At 38.7% G+C, this 25,863-nt stretch overlaps 1 protein-coding gene across 1 annotated transcript; it reads right to left on the bottom strand.

Annotated features, from left to right (window-relative positions):
• Positions 1 to 24,035: 24,035 nt before the first annotated feature.
• Positions 24,036 to 24,781, bottom strand: LOC122756594. The gene has a single exon (XM_044006685.1). The coding sequence runs from the start codon at positions 24,683 to 24,685 to the stop codon at positions 24,185 to 24,187; it is 501 nt and encodes a 166-aa protein (XP_043862620.1). The 5' UTR covers positions 24,686 to 24,781; the 3' UTR covers positions 24,036 to 24,184.
• Positions 24,782 to 25,863: the final 1,082 nt, after the last annotated feature.

Here is a 25,863-nt window from a genome sequence, read left to right as displayed (position 1 = left end):
GTGGCAAAAAGTTTTTTGGTAAATCGATAGAAAATTACAAGACTAATACAAAAATGAAAAAATTTCAAAACATTTTTCAAAAGTGTGGGCGTGGCAGTTTTGGGCGGTTTGTGGGCGTTAGAGTGGGCGTGGCAACATGAATCGACAAACTTGCGCTGCTTCTATGTCTCTGGAGTTTGTATGCTTAATCTCAACTTTCTAGCTTTTGTAGTTCCTGAGATCTCGACGTTCATACGTTCATACGGACTGACAGACGGACAGACGGACATGGCCAGATCGACTCGGCTATTGATCCTGATCAAAAATATATATACTTTATATGGTCGGAAACACTTCCTTCTGCCTGTTACAGCAACGAATCTAGTATACCCTTTTACTCTACGAGTAACGGGTATAAAAAGTATATAACTAGCTAAAGGCCCTCAGCTGCTATAGCTATTATACGCATAATTTTAATTATGCGGTAATTTCTCAATAATAATAATAATAACAAAGCTTTGGTGGCAACACACAAATCCTCAAGCGGCCCTCTTGTGGCATTACTCGGATCATAACTCTCTAATTGAGTTTGAAGACCCATTGCCTTTTCAATATATCAATATATTATATATAAACACGACACTTGAGCTGGTTTATTATTTTTTTATATTATTATTATTATTTTTGCTTAAATGAAGTCTTCATGCGCTCAATAACAAATTTCTGGCGATCTAATAATGTCTGAACCATTATTGCCATGCGCTTAGAGCTGCATGCTGGTTTGGAATCTTCTTCATTGCCCATGATTAGAAACTTAAATTTACAAGCTTACTGACTTTAATGAGAATAAATGGTAAGCGATATCCACCAATCAACAAGAAAAATGATTGTTCAATGTACAACTTAACAGTTTGACCTATATTTGACCCAATTTGCCTTAGTTTTAATTTCTAATTCCAAGCCGATGCGGGTAACCGCTGCTTGAAAAACACTAATATCTGTTAGGTTTTTACTAACAATGCCGTTGGACAATTTTTTTTATTATTGTAAACAAATATGTGAGCAAACCACATTTATTAACAACTAATATTTCCACTTCTGCATTATTTTTTTTAAAAATTACAAAATATAACAATTATTAATTCTTAAACGTAAAAATTTTTATTTTTGATTTTGATTTTCTAGAAGAAGAAAATAATATAATAATTATGAGAAAAACTCATTAATAGAAAATCTCACTTTTTCCTTCAAAAAACGTTTCATTGAATATAAACTAAAAAATGGGATGGTTTAGCGATTCTAGTGAGGCAAAAGACAATACTGGCACCGTAGTTAATAACGTAAAAATTATAGATCACACAGACGATATAAATGCGTTGTGGATCTTATTGCTGATCATTACAATAGTGCTAATTCTACAATTTCTGCTTACAATTTATGTTAAGCATATCAAAATCATCAAAAAACGTTATATGAATAGGGCAAATCGTTTAAACCAGATTTAAAATAGAAAAATGGATTAGAAGAAAGCTTCATAAATGGAATGGACTGGAGCAAAATAGCGATACAAATAGACGAATTTCGCTACAGGTTTGATAAGTCTTATAAATGTATCAATAGATTTGCAGTAATAAAATCTGAAACTTTGAAAAATCATATAGAGATAGTAGTAGGAGAATATAATAACATTAGTAAATAAATATGCAAATAGATATCTGAACATAATAACAAATGTTTAAGGGTTATAAAATCCCTAAACGCAAGATTAAATAATATCAGAAAAACAAGGCATATTCTGATAGATGTACCAGAAAGTCTAAGTCAATTGGTTGAATTTAACCCAGACCAGTTCAAAGAACTAGACGAATCTGTACAATCAGGCGGCGGTGAGTCCGATAGTGACATTGAAACACTAGAAGGAAGCGACCGAATTTAATTTAAATCTGAAACAATAATAGAGTTTGATGGTAAACCAGAAAATCTAGAGTTTTTGGATGCTCTAGCTTTACTAGACAGCTTAAAGAGCACACATAAAACGACTGCGATAAGCCTTATAAAAACTAAACTTAAAGGCCATGTAAGAGACCTTATAAGTAATGAGCAGACAATTTCTGCAATCATTACCCAACTGTCAAGTGCAGTAAAAGGAGAATTGGTAGAAGTGATATCTGCCAAGCTTCTCAATCTACAACAGAGAAATAAAACGGCTAACCAATACACCCAAGAGGTGGAGAAACTGACAAAGGCCCTTGAAGGTGCCTATATCAGTGAAGGTCTCAGCCAGTCTTTAGCGAATAAATACAACAGCTGTAAAAGCAATGACACAGAATTGCTCCATTGATAAGGTAAAACTTATCATGCAAGCAGGCACATTCACAAACACGAATGATGCCATCTCCGAATTTGTAAACAGTTGCACAGAGATAACAGGTCAGAGTAACACTGTACTCTATTATCGACGAGGTGCAAGTAATAATAATAGAGGAGGCCAAGGTTATAATCGTGGAAGAAATAACTACCACAACAATTACAACCGAGGCAGCAATAACAACAACAATAATAACTTTAATAACCAAGGCCAAAACCAAGGGAGAGGCCGCGGAAACTACTACCAGGGTAATAATAATAATAATAGTAATACGTCGGAAAACTCACAGTACCGTTTAGGAAACAACCAATAAATGTTAAAGTTCATCCCATCAATTATAGTCTTAATATATTCGTAACTTTCCATAATCATTCGACTGAAAATAAACTAACATTGTTCATTGATACTGGTGCAGATATCTCACTTCTGAAGGTAAATTCTGATAACTTTCAAATTCAAACAGAAAAAATAATAAACATCGAAGGCATAGGCCAAGGTTTGATAAAGTCTCGAGGAACAACCTCAATAGATCTCCAATCAACAAAATATATTATTCCACATGAATTTCACTTGGTAGACCCAAATTTTGCAATACCATGTGGTGGAATAATAGACATTGATTTTATAAAGAAATTCAATTGTCAACTAGATTTCAAACCAAGTGAAGACCCCAAAATTTAAATTATCCAATATATGTTCCGATAACATATAGCGCTGGCAACAATACAGTTCTTCTGCCAGCCAGATCACAAGTTATTCGGAAAATAGACATTAATGCTGTAAATGATTACATATTTGTTCCTAATCAGGAAATACACAATGGGATTTATGTTGCAAATACAATAGCAGCATCCAAACATTTATACATTCGACTTCTAAATACAACTAATTTCGACCAATTAATCAAAGTAAACAAAATCCAATATGAAAATTTAAAAGATTATGACATTCATAATACCAACACTAAAAATAGAAGCGAACAAGTACTTTCAAAACTAAAGAAAAATGTTCCAGACCAATTCAAAAATCAATTAACTGAATTATGCACACAGTATAGTGATGTGTTCGGACTGGAAACCGAACCAATATCAACAAACAACTTTTATAAACAAACATTAAGACTTAAAGATGATGAACCCATTTATATAAAAAACTAGAGAAGCCCGCATAGCAATATTGAAGAAATTCAAAAACAAGTAGGGAAATTAATTAGCGAAAAAAACCGTCGAACCGTCTGTATCCGAGTATAACAGCCCACTCTTGTTAGTTCCGAAAAAATCATTACCTAATTCACAAGAGAAGAAATGGCGATTAGTAATTGACTATCGTCAAATAAATAAAATACTATTTTCTGACAAATTTCCACTCCCTAGAACTGATGACATTTTAGATCAACTAGGTCGAGCTAAATACTTTTCATGCCTTGACTTGATGTCAGGTTTCCACCAAATAGAACTTGAGGAAAACTCAAGGAATATAACATCTTTTTCAACGAGCAATGTCTCATATCGCTTCACGCGATTACCATTTGGTCTTAAAATAGCACCAAATTCATTTCAGAGGATGATGACTATATCATTTTTGGGTTTAGAACCCTCTAATGGTGATAGGATATTCACTAAAACACATGATTAAAAACTTAACTGACGTTTTTAATGTATGTAGGAAATATAACCTAAAGTTGCATCAAAAATTATGGTGTCCCTCATGATGCGGACAGCGCAAGATACTCCTCTTTCCATTTCTTCCAAAAATCACCTCGGATGCGTTGAATAAGCTTCCATCTATCCAAAGAGCTGATTGTCTTACTTTCGTCAAAATGTTCAGGAGCTCCAATTAGAGGTCTTCCCACCAGAAAATGAACCGGCGTTAATATGTCCTCACCATCGTTTTCGCTCCTTACAGTGACTAATGGACGCGAGTTTAGCACTGCTTTGATTTGACATAGCAGCGATGCAAATTCTTCATATGTAAAGCTGTTTTCACCAATAACTCGTTTAAGGTGATGCTTCACTGATTTTACACCGGCTTCCCATAATCCTCTCATGTGGGAGCTTCCCGGGGAATTAAAGTGCCACTTGATGCCTTCTTTTTCTAGTGTAGGTGCTAACTCATTATTGTTTTTAATGGCAGCTACAAATTCTTTATCCAATTCTCTTGAAGCTCCCACGAAGTTTGTTCCATTATCTGATGTATCGCTTTTGTTGCTATACAAACAAATACACAAATGTATCCTTTATACTGTAGCATATCTACCCTATAAATATACTAAATTAATGGGTACAACTTAGCTTCAAAACATTGTGATACTTTGTAATAATAAACATAACGTTTAAGTACAAAAAAGACCACCAACAATTACACAAGTATTCCAGCGCTCAAGTAATACGATCTAACGCTTATACATAAGCCGATCGCGGAGCGTGGGAATGCTGAGCTTGCACTTTGCAGCTCAAGTGGTCAGGCCATACATGACATATGCATGCCTTCTGCATACATATGTATATGTATATTGAACTATATGTATATAATAATAAGTACTATATATACGGGTCAGCTCAGCCCAAGTTGAGCGCATAAGAAACATTCGAATAAAGTAACTCTAACTGAGCAGACGCTCTGACTATAAAACACTGAACCTTCTTTGGGATCCTTGCGAACATCATTTGTGACTCGGTCACACTTCACAGTGTGTTGTACCAAGCTTGTGCTCATTCTCATTTCTTGCGAATTTCGTTATAGGGTGAATTCACTTTACGGCAATTTAAATTTCACTTAAGTGAACGTTACTTAATTAAAAAAAAACTTGTGTATTTCAGAGGTAATTATCTGTAGTTTTCTTGATTACTATGATTTTGATTTTATTTTTCTTGTTTATCGCGAGTTTTGTTATGTCGTACATCTGTATCAAAGTACTTTTTTTTTTTTTTTTTTTTTTTACGCGCGACCGAGGGGCGCTGCCGTGTATCGTACGGCTCGAATCGCGGGAGGATAGACGCTATATAGAAGACAGTAAAGGACGAGGAAATATATGTATATTGTAGTAAGATCTAAGAATTCGTTAAGGATGCAATCTATTATAGTCAGAACATAATACTCTGTAGGGATCATGCAACTCATAATTAGATCTACAATGATTTAAAATTAAAGGTACGTAATTTCTAGTACATCTGCTCGGAACAGTGAAGTTTAGGCGACTAACCAAGTCGGGACTATCCACTTCACCACGAATAAGGTTAAAAATAACGACTGTTCCAAGCATCGTTCTACGGTTAGCTAAGGAGGGTTAGTTAATTAACATTAATCTACTTAAATAAGGAGGTAATCTAAGGTTTGCATCCCAATTAAGGCGCCGTAAGGCAAAAAGTAAGAAGTTCTTTTGAACCGATTCGATGCGGTCCGAGTAAACTTCATATTGTGGACTCCAAACAGGTGATCCATACTCGAGGATCGGACGGACTAGAGAAATAAATAAGGTTTTGGTCATGTAAGAATCATCAAATTCCTTTGACCACCGTTTTATAAAACCAAGCACACCTCTGGCCTTATTGACAATATACGAAATATGGTCTGAAAATTTAAGTTTAGGGTCCAGAAGAACACCAAGATCATCAACATGTGTTATTCTGTCCAAAGAGCACCCACTTAAAGTGTAAGTTGCGTGCATTGAGTTGGCACGATAAAACGTCATAACTTTACACTTAGAGCCATTTAAGTTTAATACGTTATCACGGCACCAGGTTTGAAAGCAATCTAGATCGGATTGTAAGTCCAAATGGCGAGAAATGTCCTTATATTGCAAGCATAATTTTACATCATCAGCGTACATTAGTACACGCGAATGATTTATTATTAAGGGAAGGTCGTTAATAAATAAGGTAAAATGGAGCGGACCTAGGTGGCTCCCTTGTGGGACGCCGGATGTGACTCGGAGAATACAAGAAAGAGAATTTTTAAAGAGGACCCGTTACATTAATGAGTAGAATTTTTCTTCTCAATATTTGATGCAGTTGTGCAACAGCTAGTGGAAGTGCGAAGGAGTGTCTTCAACTCTGACAGTTTTTGGCGGTTTGTGGGCGTTGGAGTGGGCGTGGCAAAATTTTGTTTGGCAAATTGATATAAATTTACAAGACTAATACAAAAATGAAAAAATATCAAAACATTTTTCAAAAGTGTGGGCGTGGCAGCTTTGTGCGGTTTGTGAGCGTTAGAGTGAGATTGGCAAAAAGTTTTGTTGCAAATCGATAGAAACTTAAAAGACCAATACAAAAATGAAAAAATATCTAATCATTTTTCAAAAGTGTGGGCGTGGCAGTTTTGGGCGGTTTGTGGGCGTTAGAGTAGGCGTGGCAACATGAATCGACAAACTTGCGCTGCTTCTATGTCTCTGTAGTCTGTATGCTTAATCTCAACTTTCTAGCTTTTGTAGTTCCTGAGATCTCTACGTTCATACGGACGGACAGACGGACATGGCCAGATCGAATCGGCTATTGATCCTGATCAAGAATATATATACTTTATATGGTCGGAAACGATTTCTTCTGCCTGTTACATACTTTTCAACGAATCTAGTATACCCTTTTACTCTACGAGTAACGGGTATAAAAATCACCGAAAACATGAGCGTGAAGAAAAATCCTCGCGGTGCATCTACAGAATATGTTGCGAACGTAGGTGGAGTTAATATATCAGCAACAACATAGGTTGACAACAACATTTTTACATTGGCATCCATCTATGCAGGCACAGTTCCCAAGGACCCTGCACGTAGATACAACAAAGCAAAACAATTTCTATCAATTTGAAAAAAAAAAATGTTGCCACGCCCACTCCAACGCCCACAAACCGCCAAAAACTGTCAGAGTTGAAGACACTCCTTCGCACTTTCACTAGCTGAGTAACGGGTATCAGATAGTCAGGGAACTCGACTATAGCGTTCTCTCTTGTTTATGGATATCTCTCCGATGAAAAATACCGCGTCGATATCCGTTTTCATGCCGGATAAAGGGATATGTACATATGTATGTATGCGCGTTTCTACATGCAAGTATGCACATACCCTTCAGTACCAGACCCTAAGGATTACCTAAGGAATCCCTAGGAAGTCCCTAGTAATCCTCGGGGAATCCCGGGGATTGCTTTCTGTAAAGAAAAGTATTTTAATAATAATATTAATATATTATAGCAAAATAACAAATATACATACCAATCAGAACGGAAAAGAATTTGGGAAATGCTTGTAAAGACTTTTTCCCGTTTAGGACGTCTATGTTGTAGGCGCACAAGAGCGTTTCTGACAAAACGCCCTTGATTGCCTTCGGCAAATTGTTACGCTTTAAGATTAGTGTTATTGATTCCATCTGAAAGAAAAAAATAACCTCACGAAAACCTCCAACAAGGCCGTCATCCTCGCAGCCTGGTATGTGGTCTCCGCCAGCTTCTTCGTATTCTCCTCCAACACAGTTTCCAATGCCCAAATTTTTTGGCTTATCTCGGCCAATTGGTCGTTAACTGTCGGGGGTTGCCGGGTTTCCAACACAAGATCATCCTCTATTAAATACAAATAGTACTGATATATTTTTATATGGTTCACTTACCCTCAAGGGAGAAAACAAATTGGGTGAGCTTTGGGCTGGTTGTCGGCTCTTCAGACATCTTAAAAAAACTATAAAAAATGATATTGTATTTTATCTGTTTTTCTTGTTATACTTTAATTAAATACGTTTTTTTCGGACATCGAACCGAGGCAGGTGATCTTTAAGATACTAAAGCGTCGTTTAGGTATGCCGATTATATTAAAAATACGCTACGATAAAACTCAAATAAAATTAAAAAAAAGAAAAGTATAGTCGAGTTCCGATATCTGATACCGTTATAGTAGTGGGGGAGGGAGTTTAACAGTTTTTGGCGGTTTGTAGGCGTTATAGTGGGCGTGGCAGAAAGTTTTTTGGCAAATCGATAGAAATTTACAAGACATACAAAAATGAAAACATATCAAAACATTTTTCAAAAGTGTGGGCGTAGCAGCTTTGGGCGGTTTGTGGGCGTTAGAGTGGGCGTGGCAAAAAGGTTTTTTGCAAATCGATAGAAATTTACATGACCAATACAAAAATGAAAAAATAATAAAACATATTTCAAAAGTGTGGGCGTGGCAGTTTTGGGCGGTTTGTGGGCGTTAGAGTGGGCGTGGCAACATGAATCGACAAACTTGCGCTGCGTCTATGTCCCTGGAGTTTGTATGCTTAATCTCAACTTTCTAGTATACCCTTTTACTCTACGAGTAACGGGTATAATTAACAAAGGGAGAATGTAAACCCTACGAAAAATGTTAGTAACCTTAAATCTTTCTAAATCGAGTGCTATATTCCCACTTTCTAAGCAAATACCTAGAGCCAAAGAGGATACAGGCGCATTATAAAAGCTACGAATATCTAAAAATATCTTACCTATAATAAAACAAGAGAGAACGCTATAGTCGAGTTCCCCGACTATCTGATACCCGTTACTCAGCTAGTGTAAGTGCGAAGGACAGTTTTTGGCGGTTTGTGGGCGTTAGAGTGGGCGTGGCAACCTGAATCGACAAACTTGCGCTGCGTCTATGTCCCTGGACTCTGTATACTTAATCTCAAATTTCTAGCTTTTGTAGTTCCTGAGATCTCGACGTTCATACGGACAGACGGACAGACGGACGACAGACAGACGGACATGGCCAGATCGACTCGGCTACTGATCCTGATCAAGAATATATATACTTTATATGGTCGGAAACGCTTCCTTCTGCCTGTTACATACTTTTCAACGAATCTAGTATACCCTTTTACTCTACGAGTAACGGGTATAAATACCTTCTGCATCCTGTTCAAAAGAATCTACTTCAGTCGGGATGTGTTCTAGTACATAACAATAACTATCTGACCTTTTATTCCTACCCTTATTCCATCCCTTCAACTTCAAAACACTACCTTCTAAATTTACGGGATCATTGTCCACTCGAATCCCACTATCCTCAACAATCTTCCTATAAATTTGTTGTAATATTTGTGTCGGCTTTCGAACAAATCTCTTAAGAGTTTGTAAATAGTTCTTGAAATCGTAAGAAGAGCCTGAATCCGGATCTCCGATTTGCTTCATCGTCTCTTTTACATGAAGTAAACCGTAAACATTGTATGAAACACTACTTTCTCCATAATTTATTGGAAAATTGTTCAACATTTGCTGGGCATTATTTATGTTTGACTCTCGTTGCAAGTGAGAGGAAAGCAGCCTGTAAGCACAGTGCAGCAAAAGGAATAAGTAATACTGGTCATCTGGTATCTTTAAGAGCTTCAATACCAGTGTATAACAAAAATTTCCTAAGCTCTGTGGCTTTCCAATGCAGCAATTCATCCAATGTTCTTGGTTTTTAAGCAAACTCTTGCGGGACGCAGCTCTTCATCGATTGAAAACATTGGGATATTAGCTGTCTCCTTGGTTTGGAAACCATATATTCTTCGTATATTTTATTTTCCACTATTCTTTTTAAAAATTTTCGCATGACACCCAAATTAAGAAGGTGCATGCAATATAAAAGGACTTGAGTTACCATTAGAACCCCAAGTTTTTCTAAAGCGGACTGAACAGTTTAATATTCTACTTTATTGTGGTTACGATATGTCCTTTGCCTAAAGTTTTCATCTGTAATCAATTCACCACGTTCAGTGCTAAATGTCAATACAGAATCTACTTTTCGTCCTACCTGGGTACATTTGCTGCAACCATGGCTAACGGTTGAATTTATTTTGTATTTTTTTTCAAATGGTGCAAAACTGAGTACATGCCGCTGGTTTATGTTTTTGAATTATTACTTTTTCATTTCCTCTCTTTCTATCACTGGAATCACTTTTACTCCCCGCTGTGTGTAAATTATGAAGTTGGGTGTATCCGCGTTGATCCAGAGACTTCTTTCCCGGTCGGTAGCGGAGGTTAGACGTTGCGTCTGTAGATTCTTCTTCTGAAGATTACGTTGGAGGGCTTGACTTCGCCCCCGTAGGTTCATTGACTAGCCTTGTGGCGTAGCAATGTAGATAATAAATACAATTATTATTTGCGGCTGTAAGCCGGAGCACGTTCTGATTTATTTGGTTACAAAACTAAAAATGAAGAGTTGACAAAACATAGAGCTAAGTTTACCCTAACAGCAATGCATCGCGCCACCAAGACGAGTGGGCAAAGCCGACTCAGCATTCCTTACAGCGTGAAGCAACACTCCGAATAATAAATGTCAGCTTTCCGTTGCCGGACGTTCTCTGCGCAGAGCGCTGAACTCAATTCTGGCGCGTCAGCATTCTTTATATAGAGCTACTTAGTTGCTATGAGTTATTATGTTATGAGTTGTTAACTACTCCCCCCTCAAGTTCATGACCGTCCTCGGTCATGTTGAATGTGTCGATGGTACGCTGAATCTCCATGGAGGCTCGTCTTCCCCTTAATGCCAGATAAAGTGCGAAAGAGCCAATTAAACCAATGTTTAGGACCACACCAGCTACGAACCAGAGTTTAGGCGAATCTTCAGACTCCACGTCATCCTTAAAGCTTTGGATGGAGAGTAGATTCTCGTTATTCATCCGGTGTAGCAGAGGGATGCTGAGCACGGGGTCGTGCCCGACGATGTTAAGTAATGGGGAGCGCACAATGCCTGGCTGCTTGCTTAATGCTTTCCGTAGGTTTACGAACTCGGAGCCATTGATGGTCGCCGTTCTCTCGAAGGTCACCAGGTGGGTTCCCTCGACCAGTATTTCTGGGCTGCCATCGGTGCTAACGCGAACTGATGCTTCGTTGATAATCACAACGCCGTCATCTACGGGAGTTACTTTCTGCAAGTGGCTGGGTTGAGTGTGGCATTGGGCTGCGCTTCCTGCGTGGAGTGAGCGCGCACAAGATTCCTCGTCCTCGATCCTCGTCGAGGCGTAAGATGATGTGTTGGTGAGATACAGGGTAAACGGCAACTTTCTTGCAACTGAACTTGACTCTGGGATAGGCAATTAAAACATGAATGCTGTTCTCGGACTGGAGGACTCTAATCTTGGATGCTTCTATTAAGCTGACCATAGGGGTGTCCTGTTCTACAAGAGACTTCAAATCGGCATGGTCAAGAATCGCGGGATTTACAATGTTTGATTTGGACAAAGTAATAGTGAGAATTAAATTTTGAATTTCATTAGAAAGCATCCTACTTTTTGCCAATAACGCTTCATATAAATGTGGAGTGTCAACCAAGTCGCTTTTACGGGCACTGATCACCTTATTAATGGTGTCAGTTAACTTGTTAATCTGTTTCTGGGTTTCGGAATTTATGGTTATCTGCCGGGAATTAGACTCAACTAGTTTAGCCTCTGTGATCTTTATCTTTAGAAGGTCCGTGGCATCGGGAGTACCCGCCACTAGCTTTAAAGCTGTACCTAGGAAATCTAGACTCCTGGAAATCCTATGATGGACCTTAAGGACGGACAACAAAGTTCTAAGATGGTCCGTATCGACCTCTAGTAACTTACGCATATGCGATTGGGGAAAAGACTCTGATAATTTTTCTGTCTCGTCTATCATAACAGCGAATTCGGACAAGTTGCTTGAGTGCTTTAAAAGGTCACGCTGTTCAAAAACCAGCACATCACCATCTACGACAGGTATGTAGTTGGCATGCGAAAAGTCGGTAATCCGTGCATTCGCTAATGCCAGTGTAATGAACATCGTGAGGGTGAACCTGGAATTTAGATACAGGGTGAGGCTGTAGTGCTCGGGCTTTCTTAAAGTAACCTACTAACTAACTGCAAGGGGAATACCTACTTAAGGTTGTCCTTGTGGACCACCCTCCCCTTAATAAGAACAGACGTTCCCAGGTCTGCTTGCACTTTTTGTTTCGTGCATAACGGGGTTAGTTTATTTCCTAACCTCTTGTTATTCTTTACAAATACGTGTTCTCCTACCTCAAACACACGGTTTTGACGGGAAGGGTTGCATCTTCCGATGCTGCCTTGCTGAGCCTTAGTTCATCTTGACTTGATTTCCAGGCAGCGCTCGTGGGCCTCTGAGTGAAGAACATCAATTGGTCTCTCACGAGTAACTGAGTGCACGGTTTTGTTGTATTGCACCATGGCTCTCAAGATTAGCTCTACTGTGTCATTTGTCTTTTTGTCCAACTTCAGGCATCTGGCTATTTCTGCCAAGGTGCTGTGGAATCGTTCAACTTGGCCATTGGACACGCTGTGCAGAGGAGGTGCGTTCACAATGTCGATGCCGTAGTTGTTTTTGAGCATTGACGTGATTGTCTCTGAGTTGAATGCGGGCTCATTATCACAATAGATTGTTTTGATGTTGGGGAAAAGGTTAATAATCTGCAATAGGGGGCCTGTGATGTCCACTATTGTCCTAGATGTAACCGGTTGCACTACTGCAAACTTAGAGAATTTGTCAATGCACGTCAAGAACAGCTTCCTGTCGGTTGAAAATATGTCAATGTGCACCATTTCGCCAGTATAACTGGGGATGGGCGTTTCCCCGAGCTCTTGCTTCTTCGGGTGCCTGTCGTACTTTGCTTGGGTACATACCCTGCAATTAGCAACCACTTCCTTTGTCATGCTGCCCATTTTTGGAAAACAGTAGTCTCGAATTACTTGTTTGATATTTTCCTGCGCGGCTCTGTGCGCACGATTGTGATCTGCAGTGACAATTTCATACTGTTCTTTTTTATCAGTTATATCTGACACGACATTCTTGCAGTGATGGAATTGAGTGGCTGGGAACTGGGTAATGAGGTCGTGTTGGAACCTTGCCAGTGTAGGCAAGTCGCAATGAATAGCATTCACGACGTCAGGGTTAACGACTTCTTTTAGAGTTGTTAACAGGTGACTCTTGTCAGTAAAACTGATCAAGTGGCGAGTTTTGCTTCGGAACAGCACAAGGCTTCGCTTAAGCGGGAAACGAGCTGCCTCCAGAATGATTTGGTTCCTAAAGCAATTTAAGGGTTTATCTGTGGTTTCGACCGTGTAGGTCAGGGACAGCTCACTGTGAATAGTCGCAGCGTTTGACTTGGGTTCGTCTTGTAAGGCATTAAGATTTTGCCTGGACAGGGCATCTGCCACGAAATTTTCCTTGCCAGGTTAGTAGAAAACCTTGGCATTGTGTTGGTCTATATAGGATTTCCATCTCTTAATCTTAGCGTTCGTGTTTCTGTCGGCAACAGCGAACGTGAGAGGCTGGTGGTCGGTGAATATGTTGATTTCCCTAGAGCCGTATAGAAAGTTTTGTAGTTTACCTAAGGCCCTTACAATGGCTAGCAATTTCCTTTCGTTTGTGGCATAATTTTGCTCAGCCTGCATCAGGGTGCGGGATATCATGGTGATCGGCCTACCTTCTTGCGATAGAATTGCACCGATGCCACTTGCTGACGCATCTGTGGTGAGGTCAAAGGGCTTTTGAAAGTCGGGGTACTTGAGTATGACATCCTCTGATGTCAGAATGTTACGAAGCCTTTGAAATGCGCTGCGTTGAGTTTCATTAAACAGATGACAGCTTCTTTAGTTTCCCTGCTGTGGCACCCAGGCACAGGGCGAGGAGCATTTTCGTGCATTTGGTCCGAATTTGGCATGATAAAAGCAGACACGTGGTGCTCGGAGTTGCTGCTCGTTGCGATCGGCTGGGCAAGAATGGCTGGAGGGCTGCATGTTCTGGAGACGAGTTAAAGAGGCCTTGATGGCAGCGATGTCGCGTTTCAAGTCGCCCAAGAGAGCACTATTACTTATCACATTGATATTCAATGCGATACTTAGAGTGCAATACTTTCCCAAAAAATGGAAGAGTGCTAGAATCAGTATGATTCTAAAGCCAGGGAAGCCGGAACAGGATCCAAGCTCCTACCGGCCTATCAGTCTCCTGCCCTCCTTATCGAAGGTAATGGAAAGGCTGATAGCTTCCCGACTTATAATACATCTAGAAGACAATGATACTATCCCAATGCACCAATTCGGATTCAGAGCTGGCCACAGTACGATTGAGCAACTGCACCGTGTAGTCAATCATATCCTGAAGGCCTATGACCATAAAGAATACTGCAACGGAATCTTCCTCGACATTCAACAGGCATTTGATAGAGTTTGGATCCCGGGACTACTAGTCAAAGTCAAACAGCGCTGCCAGCCAACCTGTTTGAGCTCATCAGATCGTTTCTCACAAACAGAGAGTTTTGCGTCCAGTCCAGAGACGCAACCTCTGTAAATGTTGCCATTGCAGCTGGCGTACCTCAAGGAAGCGTCTTAGGACCGATACTTTACTCCATCTATACAGCAGACATCCCCAAGCCAAGCAATTATGAAATGACCAATGACAACAGCAAAATGCTGCTGGCCAGCTTCGCTGACGACGTCTGCTTTCTCAGCTCCTCGAACAGTGAGACCGAGTCGTCACAAATGCTGCAAACTTATCTCAACGAATTCGAGAAATGGGCCATGGCGAACAACATCAAAATTAACGAAAGCAAATGCGTAAACGTTTGCTTTACGTTACGCCGTAAAACAACTCCTGCGGTACACATTAATAATGTGGACATAGAGCAAGCAACTAAGGCGAAATACCTAGGCCTCACACTGGACAAACGCCTAACCTTCCGAGATCATATTGCCAGAGTCGTCAAAATGTGCAACCTAAAGCGTAACCAACTATTCTGGATGCTAAATAAGAAAAGCAAACTACCTTTAAGATGCAAGCGTCAGATTTATCAGCAAATTATCGCACCTACTTGGAGATACGGCATCCAAATTTGGGGAGTGGCGGCTGCGTCCCACCGAAAACGATTCCAAACCGTCCAGAACAAAACATTAAGACAAATCACTGGCTGTGACTGGTTCGTTAGCGGCCAAACGCTTCACAATGATTTAAACCTGAGCCTTGTTGAAGACCAAATCTCGTTCTTCTCAAGCAGATACAACGATCGACTAACTGCCCACCGTAATCGTCTCGCCCGGAGATTACAGGGGGCTATCCCAATTCGCAGGCTCAAAAGAAGACATTTTGGGCTGCTTCTAAGATGATAGTATGAATATATTATTTACCTGAAACCTCACTACTCGAAATTTGACCTATTCCTATGTATTAAGATGAAAACAAATTATATTTTATAATTAAGAGATTATTTACTTAAGACAACATTTAGGTTAAAGGCTTTAATTGACCTGTTCCTGAATAATATTAAATAAAGATGTTAATTAATTTAAAAAAAAAAAAACTACGAAGAAGTCAAATGTAAAACTTACATGATTTCTAACTTAACTACCCTGTTAAATCTGTTGTTGAGTTCGAATTGCAGTTAGGCGCCAATTATGAAGTTGGGTGTATCCGCGTTGATCCAGAGACTTCTCTTCCGGTCGGTAGCGGAGGTTAGACGTTGCGTCTGTAGATTCTTCTTCTGAAGATTACGTTGGAGGGCTTGACTTCGCCCCCTTAGGTTTATTGACGCCTTGTGGCGTAGCAATGTAGATAATAAATACAATTATTATTTGCGGCTGAAAGCCAGAGCAATTTCTGATTTATTTAGTTACAAAACTGAGACTGAAGAGTTGACAAAAGTTTACCCTAACAGCAATGCATCGCGCCACCAAGACGAGTCGGCAAAGCCGACTCAGCATTCCTTACAGCGTGAAGCAACACTCCGAGTAAGAAATGTCAGCTTTCCGTTGCCAGACGTTCTCTGCGCAGAGCGCTGCACTCAATTCTGGCGCGTCAGCATTCTTTATATAGAGCTACTTAGTTGCTATGAGTTATTATGTTATGAGTTGTTAACTTGTATATTTTCAAGCTCACTCGCTATTCTCCGCTGAGCGTCAGTTCCATATATATATTTACATATGTACATACAGACTACGTGATTTACATATGCTCGCCTAACTGCAAGTACCCTCGACTCCTCTTTGCTCTTCAGCAGGTGCACGCATATCGGCACACACACATTAAGACTGCACTGACAATAGCGTGGACACAGTGCCGACGATACGAAACCCTCCAATCGAAGCACAAAAAAATTAAATAAAACAATTCCAACAACAAAAATATTAAAAGCCTATCCAATTAATTATATATTAATTAACGGCAATTTTGAAAAAGTTTTTCAAGCTATTATCTGGTTATTTTCTGGCATTCTTAGCGGTTTTCCCTAATTGGATAATTAGATAAAAGATAAAATCCAACCAATCTAAATAGTTTCCGATTATTATTTAATATTTTCCTTCGGAGTTATCAGCTTTTCCACCTAGGTTTTTTGCCGTGTTTGTTCTGATTTATTTGTGTTTTTTTGTAGTATTTCATGATTCAGATATTTTTTCCAGCTACTTACTTTTAGCTATTTTTTTTAAAGAAATTTGTTTCAAATTTTCCAATCCCGATTTTTCTCGAATTCCGACGGGTTTTTGTGCATCCAGACCCGGGTTATTTGGTCCCTTTTAGAGGAAGACAAAAAAAAGAGTATCTGCGTCAGGAAAAGAACCTAAACTAAACCCACACTCTCCACAGCACCCAAGTTCACTAGTCCAAAAGGCAGAGCCGCGAAATCCACTCGGAAAGGAAGGAACCTTCCACCCAGCAGTTCGAAGATGGTCATATACCGACCATTGACGAAAGCGTCAAGCGAGTCTTTTTTAGAGAAAAACCCCGAAAATCCCTCTGCAGTTGGGACTGAATTCCCAACGCATAAGCCTATTCGAAGCCAAGATCAGCAATCCTGATCAAGCTGCTCCATCCTTAAATACGTTGTAAGTCCGTCTGCAACAAGTGCGAGCCCTATGGGACAAAGTGCACAGAGAGTACGAAATATGCTCGGACCTCATTGCCCTAGAAGAATCCCTCGATACATTGCCTCTTCTTTAGGCCAATTATGAGTACTGCTACTCAGTATCCGAGTAATGCGCAGCACAAATTGGCGAAACTATTGACAGAGCAAAGCCTTAAAACGCGCAAACACCCTCTCCCGCTTCGGCGTGGGAAGCGATTCTAGATTGGTTCCAAAACAAACGACTTTTACTCAACAGCTTAAGTTCGAAATCCCAAGAATTGGGGCATGCTCTAAAGGAGCTACAGTCCACGATTCAGGGGTGCTTAACCGCGCTAGCTCATTCTCACGTATCCACTGACAACAGGGATTGTGTGTTGGTTTCCCTTTGTGCGAGTAGACTGCCAAAGCTGACCCTCTTTTTATGGGAACAGAACACTTTCCTAAGCGAAAAGTAAAAGACATTGGAGACCATCGAGTACATGAAACCGACTCCGGCCGTTCAAAAAAAACTTCAATCCTTCGAGACAAAGGCCAGAACTTCTCAGAAAGGGTGTGACTTATGCCTTAAGGAGAACCATCCGGTAAGATTGTGCTCGCGCACTCTCCAAATGTCAGTTGACGCGCGTTCCGGCTACATTAAAAAGAAGCAGCTCTGTCTAAATTGTTTCGCGAGAGGCCATCAGCTACGTGACTGCACGAGCACTCACAGTTGTTTTACCTCTTAAGGGAGGCACTATACGTTGCTGCCACTCTCCGCTGGGCAGATCCTACCTTTTTTGATATCTCTCAAATTGAAATATTGATTGAGGCTGACATTTTACCGTCCATCATAATGGATGGCACACGACAAAATATTTGCGGCTTGCTCTTGGGGCAAGAAACAGCTAACGGCCGATTTCCAATGGTAATCCGAAATGGGCCGCATCCTTCACGACTCAGGTGCAAACTGGCTCAGTTATAAACAAGAGAGAACGCTATAGTCGAGTTTCCCGACTATCTTCGAAGTGCGAAGAAGAGTCTTCAACACTGACAGTTTTTGGCGGTTTGTGGGCGTTAGAGTGGGCGTGGCAAAAAGTTTTTTGGCAAATCGAAAGAAATTTACAAAACTAATACAAAAAGGAAAAAATATACAAACATTTTTCAAAAGTGTGGGCGTGGCAGTTTTGGGCGTTAGAGTGGGCGTGACAACAAACTTGCGCTGCGTCTATGTCTCTGGTCGGAAACGCTTCCTTCTGCCTATTACATACTTTTCAACGAATCTAGTATACCCTTTTATTTTACAAGTAACGGGTATAATAATATATAAGTTCACACATTGGGCTAAACCCAAAACTCAACACTGAATCTGATATTGAGAGCTGCACAGGTACACTGGAATCGATTCTTACGGCAGCAGCTCGTATTGCACACCTAAAATCGCGAACGTTACTCATAATCCGAATAAGACGCACAAATCGAGTAACTCGTTCACGAAAAACGACGATTACGTAGAAAATGGCAATCTTCCAGATCTCTATCTGCAAAACAAAAGCTCAAAAAAGCCACACGGAAACACGGAGGATGAACACGTTCGGTGTCGATACGTAAAGCAACTTTCCCCAACAGGCACAAAGCATAAGTCACTGTGGAGAGCCCACTCGACTCTTCGTCCTCAGGCGGCTGGACCCGTAGTGATGCAGAAAGGGCCACCATATTTGCTGCTCACCTACAAAATGTATTTACCCCAAACGAGTCTTTAAGCACTTTCGGGCTACCGTCCTCATCCGTTAACTCCTACCATCAACACACCTCAATTGTATTCCGTCCAAAAGAAATAACCAAAAATTATTAAAGACAATCTCATCCCAAAAAAATACCCTTTCGTGAAAACCACAGAACAGGTTAATCGAATAACAGCGGAAATAAAAACTGATCTTGAAAATCGAGAAAACTGTACAGCCGTATTTTTAGACATATCCCAAGCATTCGACAGAGTCTGGCTTGACGGCCTAATCTTTAAAGTTAAAACAAGAGAGAACGCTATAGTCGAGTTCCCCGACTATTTGATACCCGTTACTCAGCTAGTGGAAGTGCAAAGGAGAGTCTCCAGCTCTGACAGTTTTTGGCGGTTTGTGGGCGTTAGAAAGGGCGTGGCAAAACGTTTTTTGGCAAATCGATAAAAATTTACAAGACCATTAAAAAAATTGAAAAATATCAAAACATTTTTCAAAAGTGTGGACGTGGCAGCTTTGGGCGGTTTGTGGCCGTTAGAGTGGGCGTGGCAACAAGTTTTTTGGCAAATCGATAGAAATTTGCAAGACTAATACAAAAATTAAAAAATATCAAAACATTGTTCAAAAGTGTGAGCGTGGCAGCTTTAGGCCTGTTACATACTTTTCAACGAATCTAGTATACCCTTTTACTCTACGAGTAACGGGTATAAAAATAACACGGTTGGTTTTTGATATATTAAACGTTTTATTTATTCCAATAGAGGAAGAACTAGAGCCTTTGGATTATCACTTAGTTGGATAATGGATTTCGAAGTTGAAAAGGGCTTTAGCAAAGCTATCGCAATTGATAGCGTACTCAGAACGTAACTGCCTTATGGGGACATGTTTGCGTTTATATAGGCAGATTGGGATAGCTTTGGAGAGGAGAAGATCCCGAAAATCGGAGTAATTGGAGAATTCTGAGACCGTTGCGGGGGCGGATGTTTTTGTTATTTCAGTTGGCTCGCCAAGTGGTCAAATGTTTACGATTTGTTATTTCAGTTGGCCTCGCCAAGTGATCGAATGTTTAGGGGACGACGTTGGCTCGCCACAGAGTCTAGACTTTGGAATATGATGCTGTGCGTAAATAACAGCTAAGCTTAATCGAAGGGCTCTTGATCTTTGATTACATTTTGTTCTTAGACATGAATTGTTACAATAGTGTGTGTGGTTTTGTACTTAGACATTAATGTGAGTGTGTGAGTTGGGGAGTTGTGGGTGTAGAATGGATATGTTTCTTCCCCATCCTTAAGAAAAAAACCTGTCCTCAGGCGTTAAGATTAGGGTACAATACAGGGGTATTGGAGGGGTACAATATTGTTTGTTTCAGAACTTATAATATTTTCGTTTTTTAGAGTTTGATTTTTGAATTTTACAATTAATTTTTGGGGTATAGTCTTATATTTATAGATAGCGTACAATAATGCAATTATAACAATTATGATTAATGTTGTAAGTGTTATTACTTGAAATATATTATTCGTCTGATTGTGTTGTTCGATTATTGCTTTTGTTCGAGATTTGATACATTATTATTTACATAGATAGTTTAAGTATGGTCTAACATTGTGTTGGTAATTAATATTTCTTCTAGTTGAACAGAACAATTAAATGCTTTTATCATGCTATTGTCTTCTATTATAGTTTCTCTATTGATACAATTTTGGCTAAGGATAGTCTTGGGAAGGTTCCAAGCTGTAATTATATTAAGCTCTACATATTTTTTTTTGAAATCAGAATGTTTTACTGTATCTACATTGTGATGTGACCTGGTTTATTATACCAGTTATACATTTATTTATAATCAAGCTTTGTGAACTTGCCGTGTAAGTTTGATTATTGTGTGAAAAATATTTGTCATGTATTGTTTCGGTTAGTATGTTACTTTTTTTATCTGGGTATGGGATTATTTCAAAAACTGGTGTTTTGATTATGTCTCTTGGAATGTGGGATATTATCAGAATTTCGTTAGTATCAGATTTAAGGCAGGCTGAAGTTTTGATATTAAAAAGTTTTTCCGAATTGACGTAGATTAACGAATCGTATTTTAAAAGTTATGGGTTAAAGATACCTAAGCGTGTCAATTGCAAGCCAAGCTCTGTCTTCAATATATTCAGTGAATTGTTGTTAATTGAAAATTATTAAATCATCATTTGTTCTCCTTTAAAATTATGATTTAAATGAATAGTTAGTTCGATTCCTTGATTAATGACTTCTACTACGTGGTTGAGTTCGCTTATTTGTACATTGCTTTTAGAGATGTTGGCTATTTGTTGTTGTAATTCTTCTTTATCTTCTTGATCTAAAGTACCGAATAAGTATTTGTAAATTGTTCCTATCAAGTTAACAAGACCGCGTTTACTGCGTTTTACAATTCTTATACCGTTCATTTCTCTGTTTAGTTTTTCTACTAGATACTGAATTTGTTGTAAGTTATTATTAAGGTTGAGTTTGTTTAATAAGTTCTTCATAAGTGATTTCGGTTTTAGTTAAGTTAATGGATAAGTAATGATATTCATGGTTTATTGGTAAGTCTATTGATCCGGTTTGAAAGATTAGGTAACCGTTTTTGGCCTGGATGGGGGTTACTTCTAGATATTGTGTGTTAATTGTCGATGGGAGGCATAACATGATTATCATGCTCAGGAGTAGGCCTGGAATTATCGTTATTATATTTACTCTTATTAATTTTTTTTTCTTTTTAAACTTGGATTTATAGTGTATTGTCTTTCTACCTCTATTTGTTTCTTCGAAATGTTTATCATCTATTTGTCTTAAATTACCTGTCTTTTTGAATGGGATAGTTGTTTTTGATCTAACTAGAGGGGATTCTCTAAAGTTGGTGTCTATACTGAAGTCATGTCTATTCTCGTTGAGTTTGTCAATTTTGTTTACTTTATTTTGTTGAGTGTCATAAGCAGGGGTTCCTGCAAAAATGAAGATGTCAGCTGGAGTTCGACCGGTTGTATTATTACGTATTATGTATACGTAAAGATTTTTTTCGAACTTCGTGAATTGGTTTTCGGGTTCATTTTCGCTTGTTATTATTCTTAATTTTTCATTAACAGTTTTATGAAATCGTTCAATGTCAGAAATTCCATTTTTGCTTGTTGTTATATTGAGGGTCACTCCTTCTGATTCTAACCAAAGTTTATGTGTAACGCACATGAAAGCGGAGTCTTTGTCAGCTTTAATTTCTGTGGGTTTTCCCATATCGTTGAATATGCGTAAAATAGCTCTTTTAGCTTCAAGCGAAACTCTACTGTTTACTTCTATCAGGGGGGCGTATTTAGAATAAATGTCAATACATGATAGGAATTGTTTATTAAGTAAAAATCAATGACATACTTGTCTCTGGGATTGAAGGTTTCTGGGGTTATTTCAAGAGTTAATTTTGTGTTTCTATGTTCAGTTTTGGAGATGTTTCAGATTTAATTTCTTTATAACTGATTTTTATTCTGATTTTATGGAAATATTTTATTATGTGGACGTCGTCAAAATCGTCTTTTATGAATTCGAATTGTCTTTTATAATAATTAAGAGGTCTTTCTATTATTGAGATGTGACTTTGGTTGTCTTTTGGTGCACTATGTACAGTAGCTGCTGTGGGAAAGGAAACTGGGTCATCTTCTCTTAAGAAGTTTTCCTGTATTTGGACTCTAGATAGAGCGTCAGCGACGTGGTTTTCTTTACCGGGTAGATATTGAATCTTATAATCGTATTCGTTAAGTTTTATCTTCCATCTCTGTAATTTCATATTGGGGTCTTTTATGTTATTTAGCCATACAAGTGGCCTATGATTGCTTAATATGTCGAACTTTCTACCGAATAGGTAGGACCTGAAATATTTTGTTGCCCATACTATGGCTAATAGCTCAATTTCTATTCCCGAATAGTTAAGTTCGTGTTCATTTAAAGTTCTGCTTTCATAGCAAATGGGTTTATGTTCTTGGGATAATACAGCACCTATGGCTATATTACTTGCATCTGTTGTCAATGAAAATTTCTTTTCGAAGTTAGGATATATAAGGATTGGATCGGACGTGATGAGTACTTTTAGTTTTTCGAAGGCGGACATATAATCATTACTTTTGTGTTAATTACTGCTCCTTTTTTTAGTTTGAGAGTCATAGGTTTTGCTATTTTTGCAAAATTGTGAATGAACTTACGGTAAAATCCGCATAGTCCAAGGAAAGATTTTATTCCTTTTGTGGTTTTAGGAATAGGGAAATTAACAATTGCATTTATTTTGTTAGGGTTTGGTTTTATACCGTCTGTCAAGATAATGTGACCGAGAAATTCTGTTACTTTCTTCAGAAATTCACATTTATCGAGTTGCAATTTAAGATTAGCTAATCGTAGCTTATTAAGTACCCTTTTTAATGACATTATATGTTCCTCCAATGAAGAGGAATAAATGATACTATCATCTAAGTAAACTAAACAATCTTTATAAATTAAATCTTCTAAAAGATTGTTCATGAAGCGTTGAAATGTTGCTGGTGCATTTTTCAGACCAAAGGGCATACGAGTATATTCATAATGTCCATGTTTTGTTGAGAATGCTGTTTTGGGTATTGATTGTTGGTCCATTTGGATTTGATGGAAACCTTTAGCTAAATCAAGGGTTGTGAACTATTGACAGCGTTCAAGCTTGTCTAATATTTCATCAATTACGGGAATAGGAAATTTGTCGTCAATGGTTATCTCGTTGAGACTACGATAGTCTATGACTAATCAAAATTTTGGTTTACCAGAAGCATCGCATTTCTTTGGGACGATCCAAATTGGAGAACAATAGGGGGATTTAGATTTGCTAATTATTTTTATACCCGTTACTCGTAGAGTAAAAGGGTATACTAGATTCGTTGAAAAGTATGTAACAGGCAGAAGGAAGCGTTTCCAACCATATAAAAATATATATTCTTGATCAGGATCAATAGTCGAGTCCATCTGGCCATGTCCGTCTGTCCGTCCGTCTGTCTGTCCGTCTGTCTGTCTGTCCGTCTGTCCGTCTGAACGCCCACAAACCGCCTGAAGCTGCCACGCCCACATTTTTGAAAAATGTTTAGATATTTTTTCATTTTTTTATTAGTCTTGTAAATTTCTTAAATTTAAATTTAAATTTCTTAGTCTTGTAGATTTGCCAAAACACCTTTTGCCACGCCCACTCTAACGCTCATAAACTGCCCGAAGCTGCCACGCCCACGTTGAAGACTCCCCTTCGGACTTCCACTATCTGAGTAACGGGTATCAGATTTGTTTGTTGACTTCTTGATCAAATGCTTGGGGTTACTTATATGGTTTTTTAAAGATAGGGTCTTCGTGTTTTGTATGAATAGAATATTTGATCATACTTGTGAAAGTCAAATTTTCGCCTTCTTTGTACTGAATATCATTGTATTCAAGCAGAACGTGGGAAAGTTGTTCCCTTTCTTCTGTATTTAGATGTTCTAATCTGAATACGTTAGATTCTCTTAACTCGTCGTCTAAGGCGTAGTTAGAGGATGTTACTAGAAGGGCTTCTTCTATGTAAGGGGTATTAAGAGGGTTTTCTTCAGATTTAGAAGGCTTGGGATACTCATAGGTAATCTTGGTCTCTTCTGAATTAGACGGTCTGGGGCACGCATTGGTGTTCTTTGACTCATCTGGTTTTAAGTGGGGTTTCCGCTTAATTTTTAGGAGGGTTTTCTTCTTTTTCGGAGTTTGTAGAGGGGTTTCCTCTGGGTTAGATGACTTGGGGCACTCATTGGTAGCCTTGGACTCATTTATTTGGATGTGGTCGTACCACATTTTGAATGTATAGCCATTTATAGTGACTGTTTGTGTTGAATTATTAATTTGAGAGTTAGTTTGCTCTAAATAGTTTCTGCCTAACAGTAAATCATATTTTTCTGAGAAATTATGAATATAAAATATTTGATTAGTGGGACAAAGTTTGCTTGATTGCAATGAAACACTTTCGTTCAATGTTATAAAGCCATAGTGTGGACTTTTACTTTAGAAGGTTTGATTGGGAAATTAAAGAAATTTTGTTTCATAATGTTAATAGACGAACCAGTGTCTACTAAGCATTTGGGAGTGTATTATTCATTTAAATTTTCAGGAATGGGTTTCCACCTCCTCTGAATCGCTTTCTGATTCCGAGGCTGGCTGAAGAACATTTTCGTATCCTGTGTCCATTCTATATTGAGCACTAGCATTTTCTCTCTGTCTTTTGGTAGAAGGGCTTGGTGCACTAGTATTTCGTTGTTGAATATTTAAATTATGTTGAATTCTACCTGTATATAGTTTTTGTGTGAATTCCCTTGCTTACCTCGGATTTATTTCAGCTGGTCTTGAGTTGGTATTTTGGATCTGTGTAGGGTTTGTTAATGGAATAAAAGTGGGAACGAATCTTTGGTTGGGATGGGTGTTTTTAGTTTTGTTATTGTGTGTATGTTTATGTGAATTTGGGTTAAATCTTGGCTGACTATCGGATGGTTTTGAGACTGGGTCTTCGTAGAGACCTTCTTGTTGGGCGGTTTGTCTTAATTTTTGGATAGTTGAAATGTCATGCCTCACTAGGGTCATGAACAGTCTGTCGGGGAGTGATCTTTGAATTGTATTCTTTATAGTGGTTGCCATTGCTTGTGTATAAACTGTAATATTGGTTCTGTCATTTTCTAATGCTAACTTTTTTATGATTACATTTGATTTATCTTCTAACTGTTCACAAAATAGACGTACGTTACCTTTGAAAGGTGTGCGGTACAATCTTCCTAGTAGTTCCTCCAGGGGTGTCTGGGTCTTAAATTCCGTCATTAAGGCGTCCCTTAGAGTTGACCAATCATTATGCATTCCGAATAGGGAAACTTTTTCTGCATCTCCAGTGATCTGGCCATCCAGCCATCGAACTGGCTCCAAATATGATCGCCTTCTGTCGAACGTCGTTTGCAGGGTATAGGTTCAAAAGGTATTCCATTCGTCTG

This window comes from Drosophila santomea, unplaced genomic scaffold, assembly GCF_016746245.2.
Source record: "Drosophila santomea strain STO CAGO 1482 unplaced genomic scaffold, Prin_Dsan_1.1 Segkk5_quiver_pilon_scaf, whole genome shotgun sequence".
NCBI classification, from domain to species: domain Eukaryota; kingdom Metazoa; phylum Arthropoda; class Insecta; order Diptera; family Drosophilidae; genus Drosophila; species Drosophila santomea.
The sequence above is the reverse complement of the archived record's forward strand: the minus strand, read 5'-3'. Positions and strand labels throughout refer to the sequence as shown.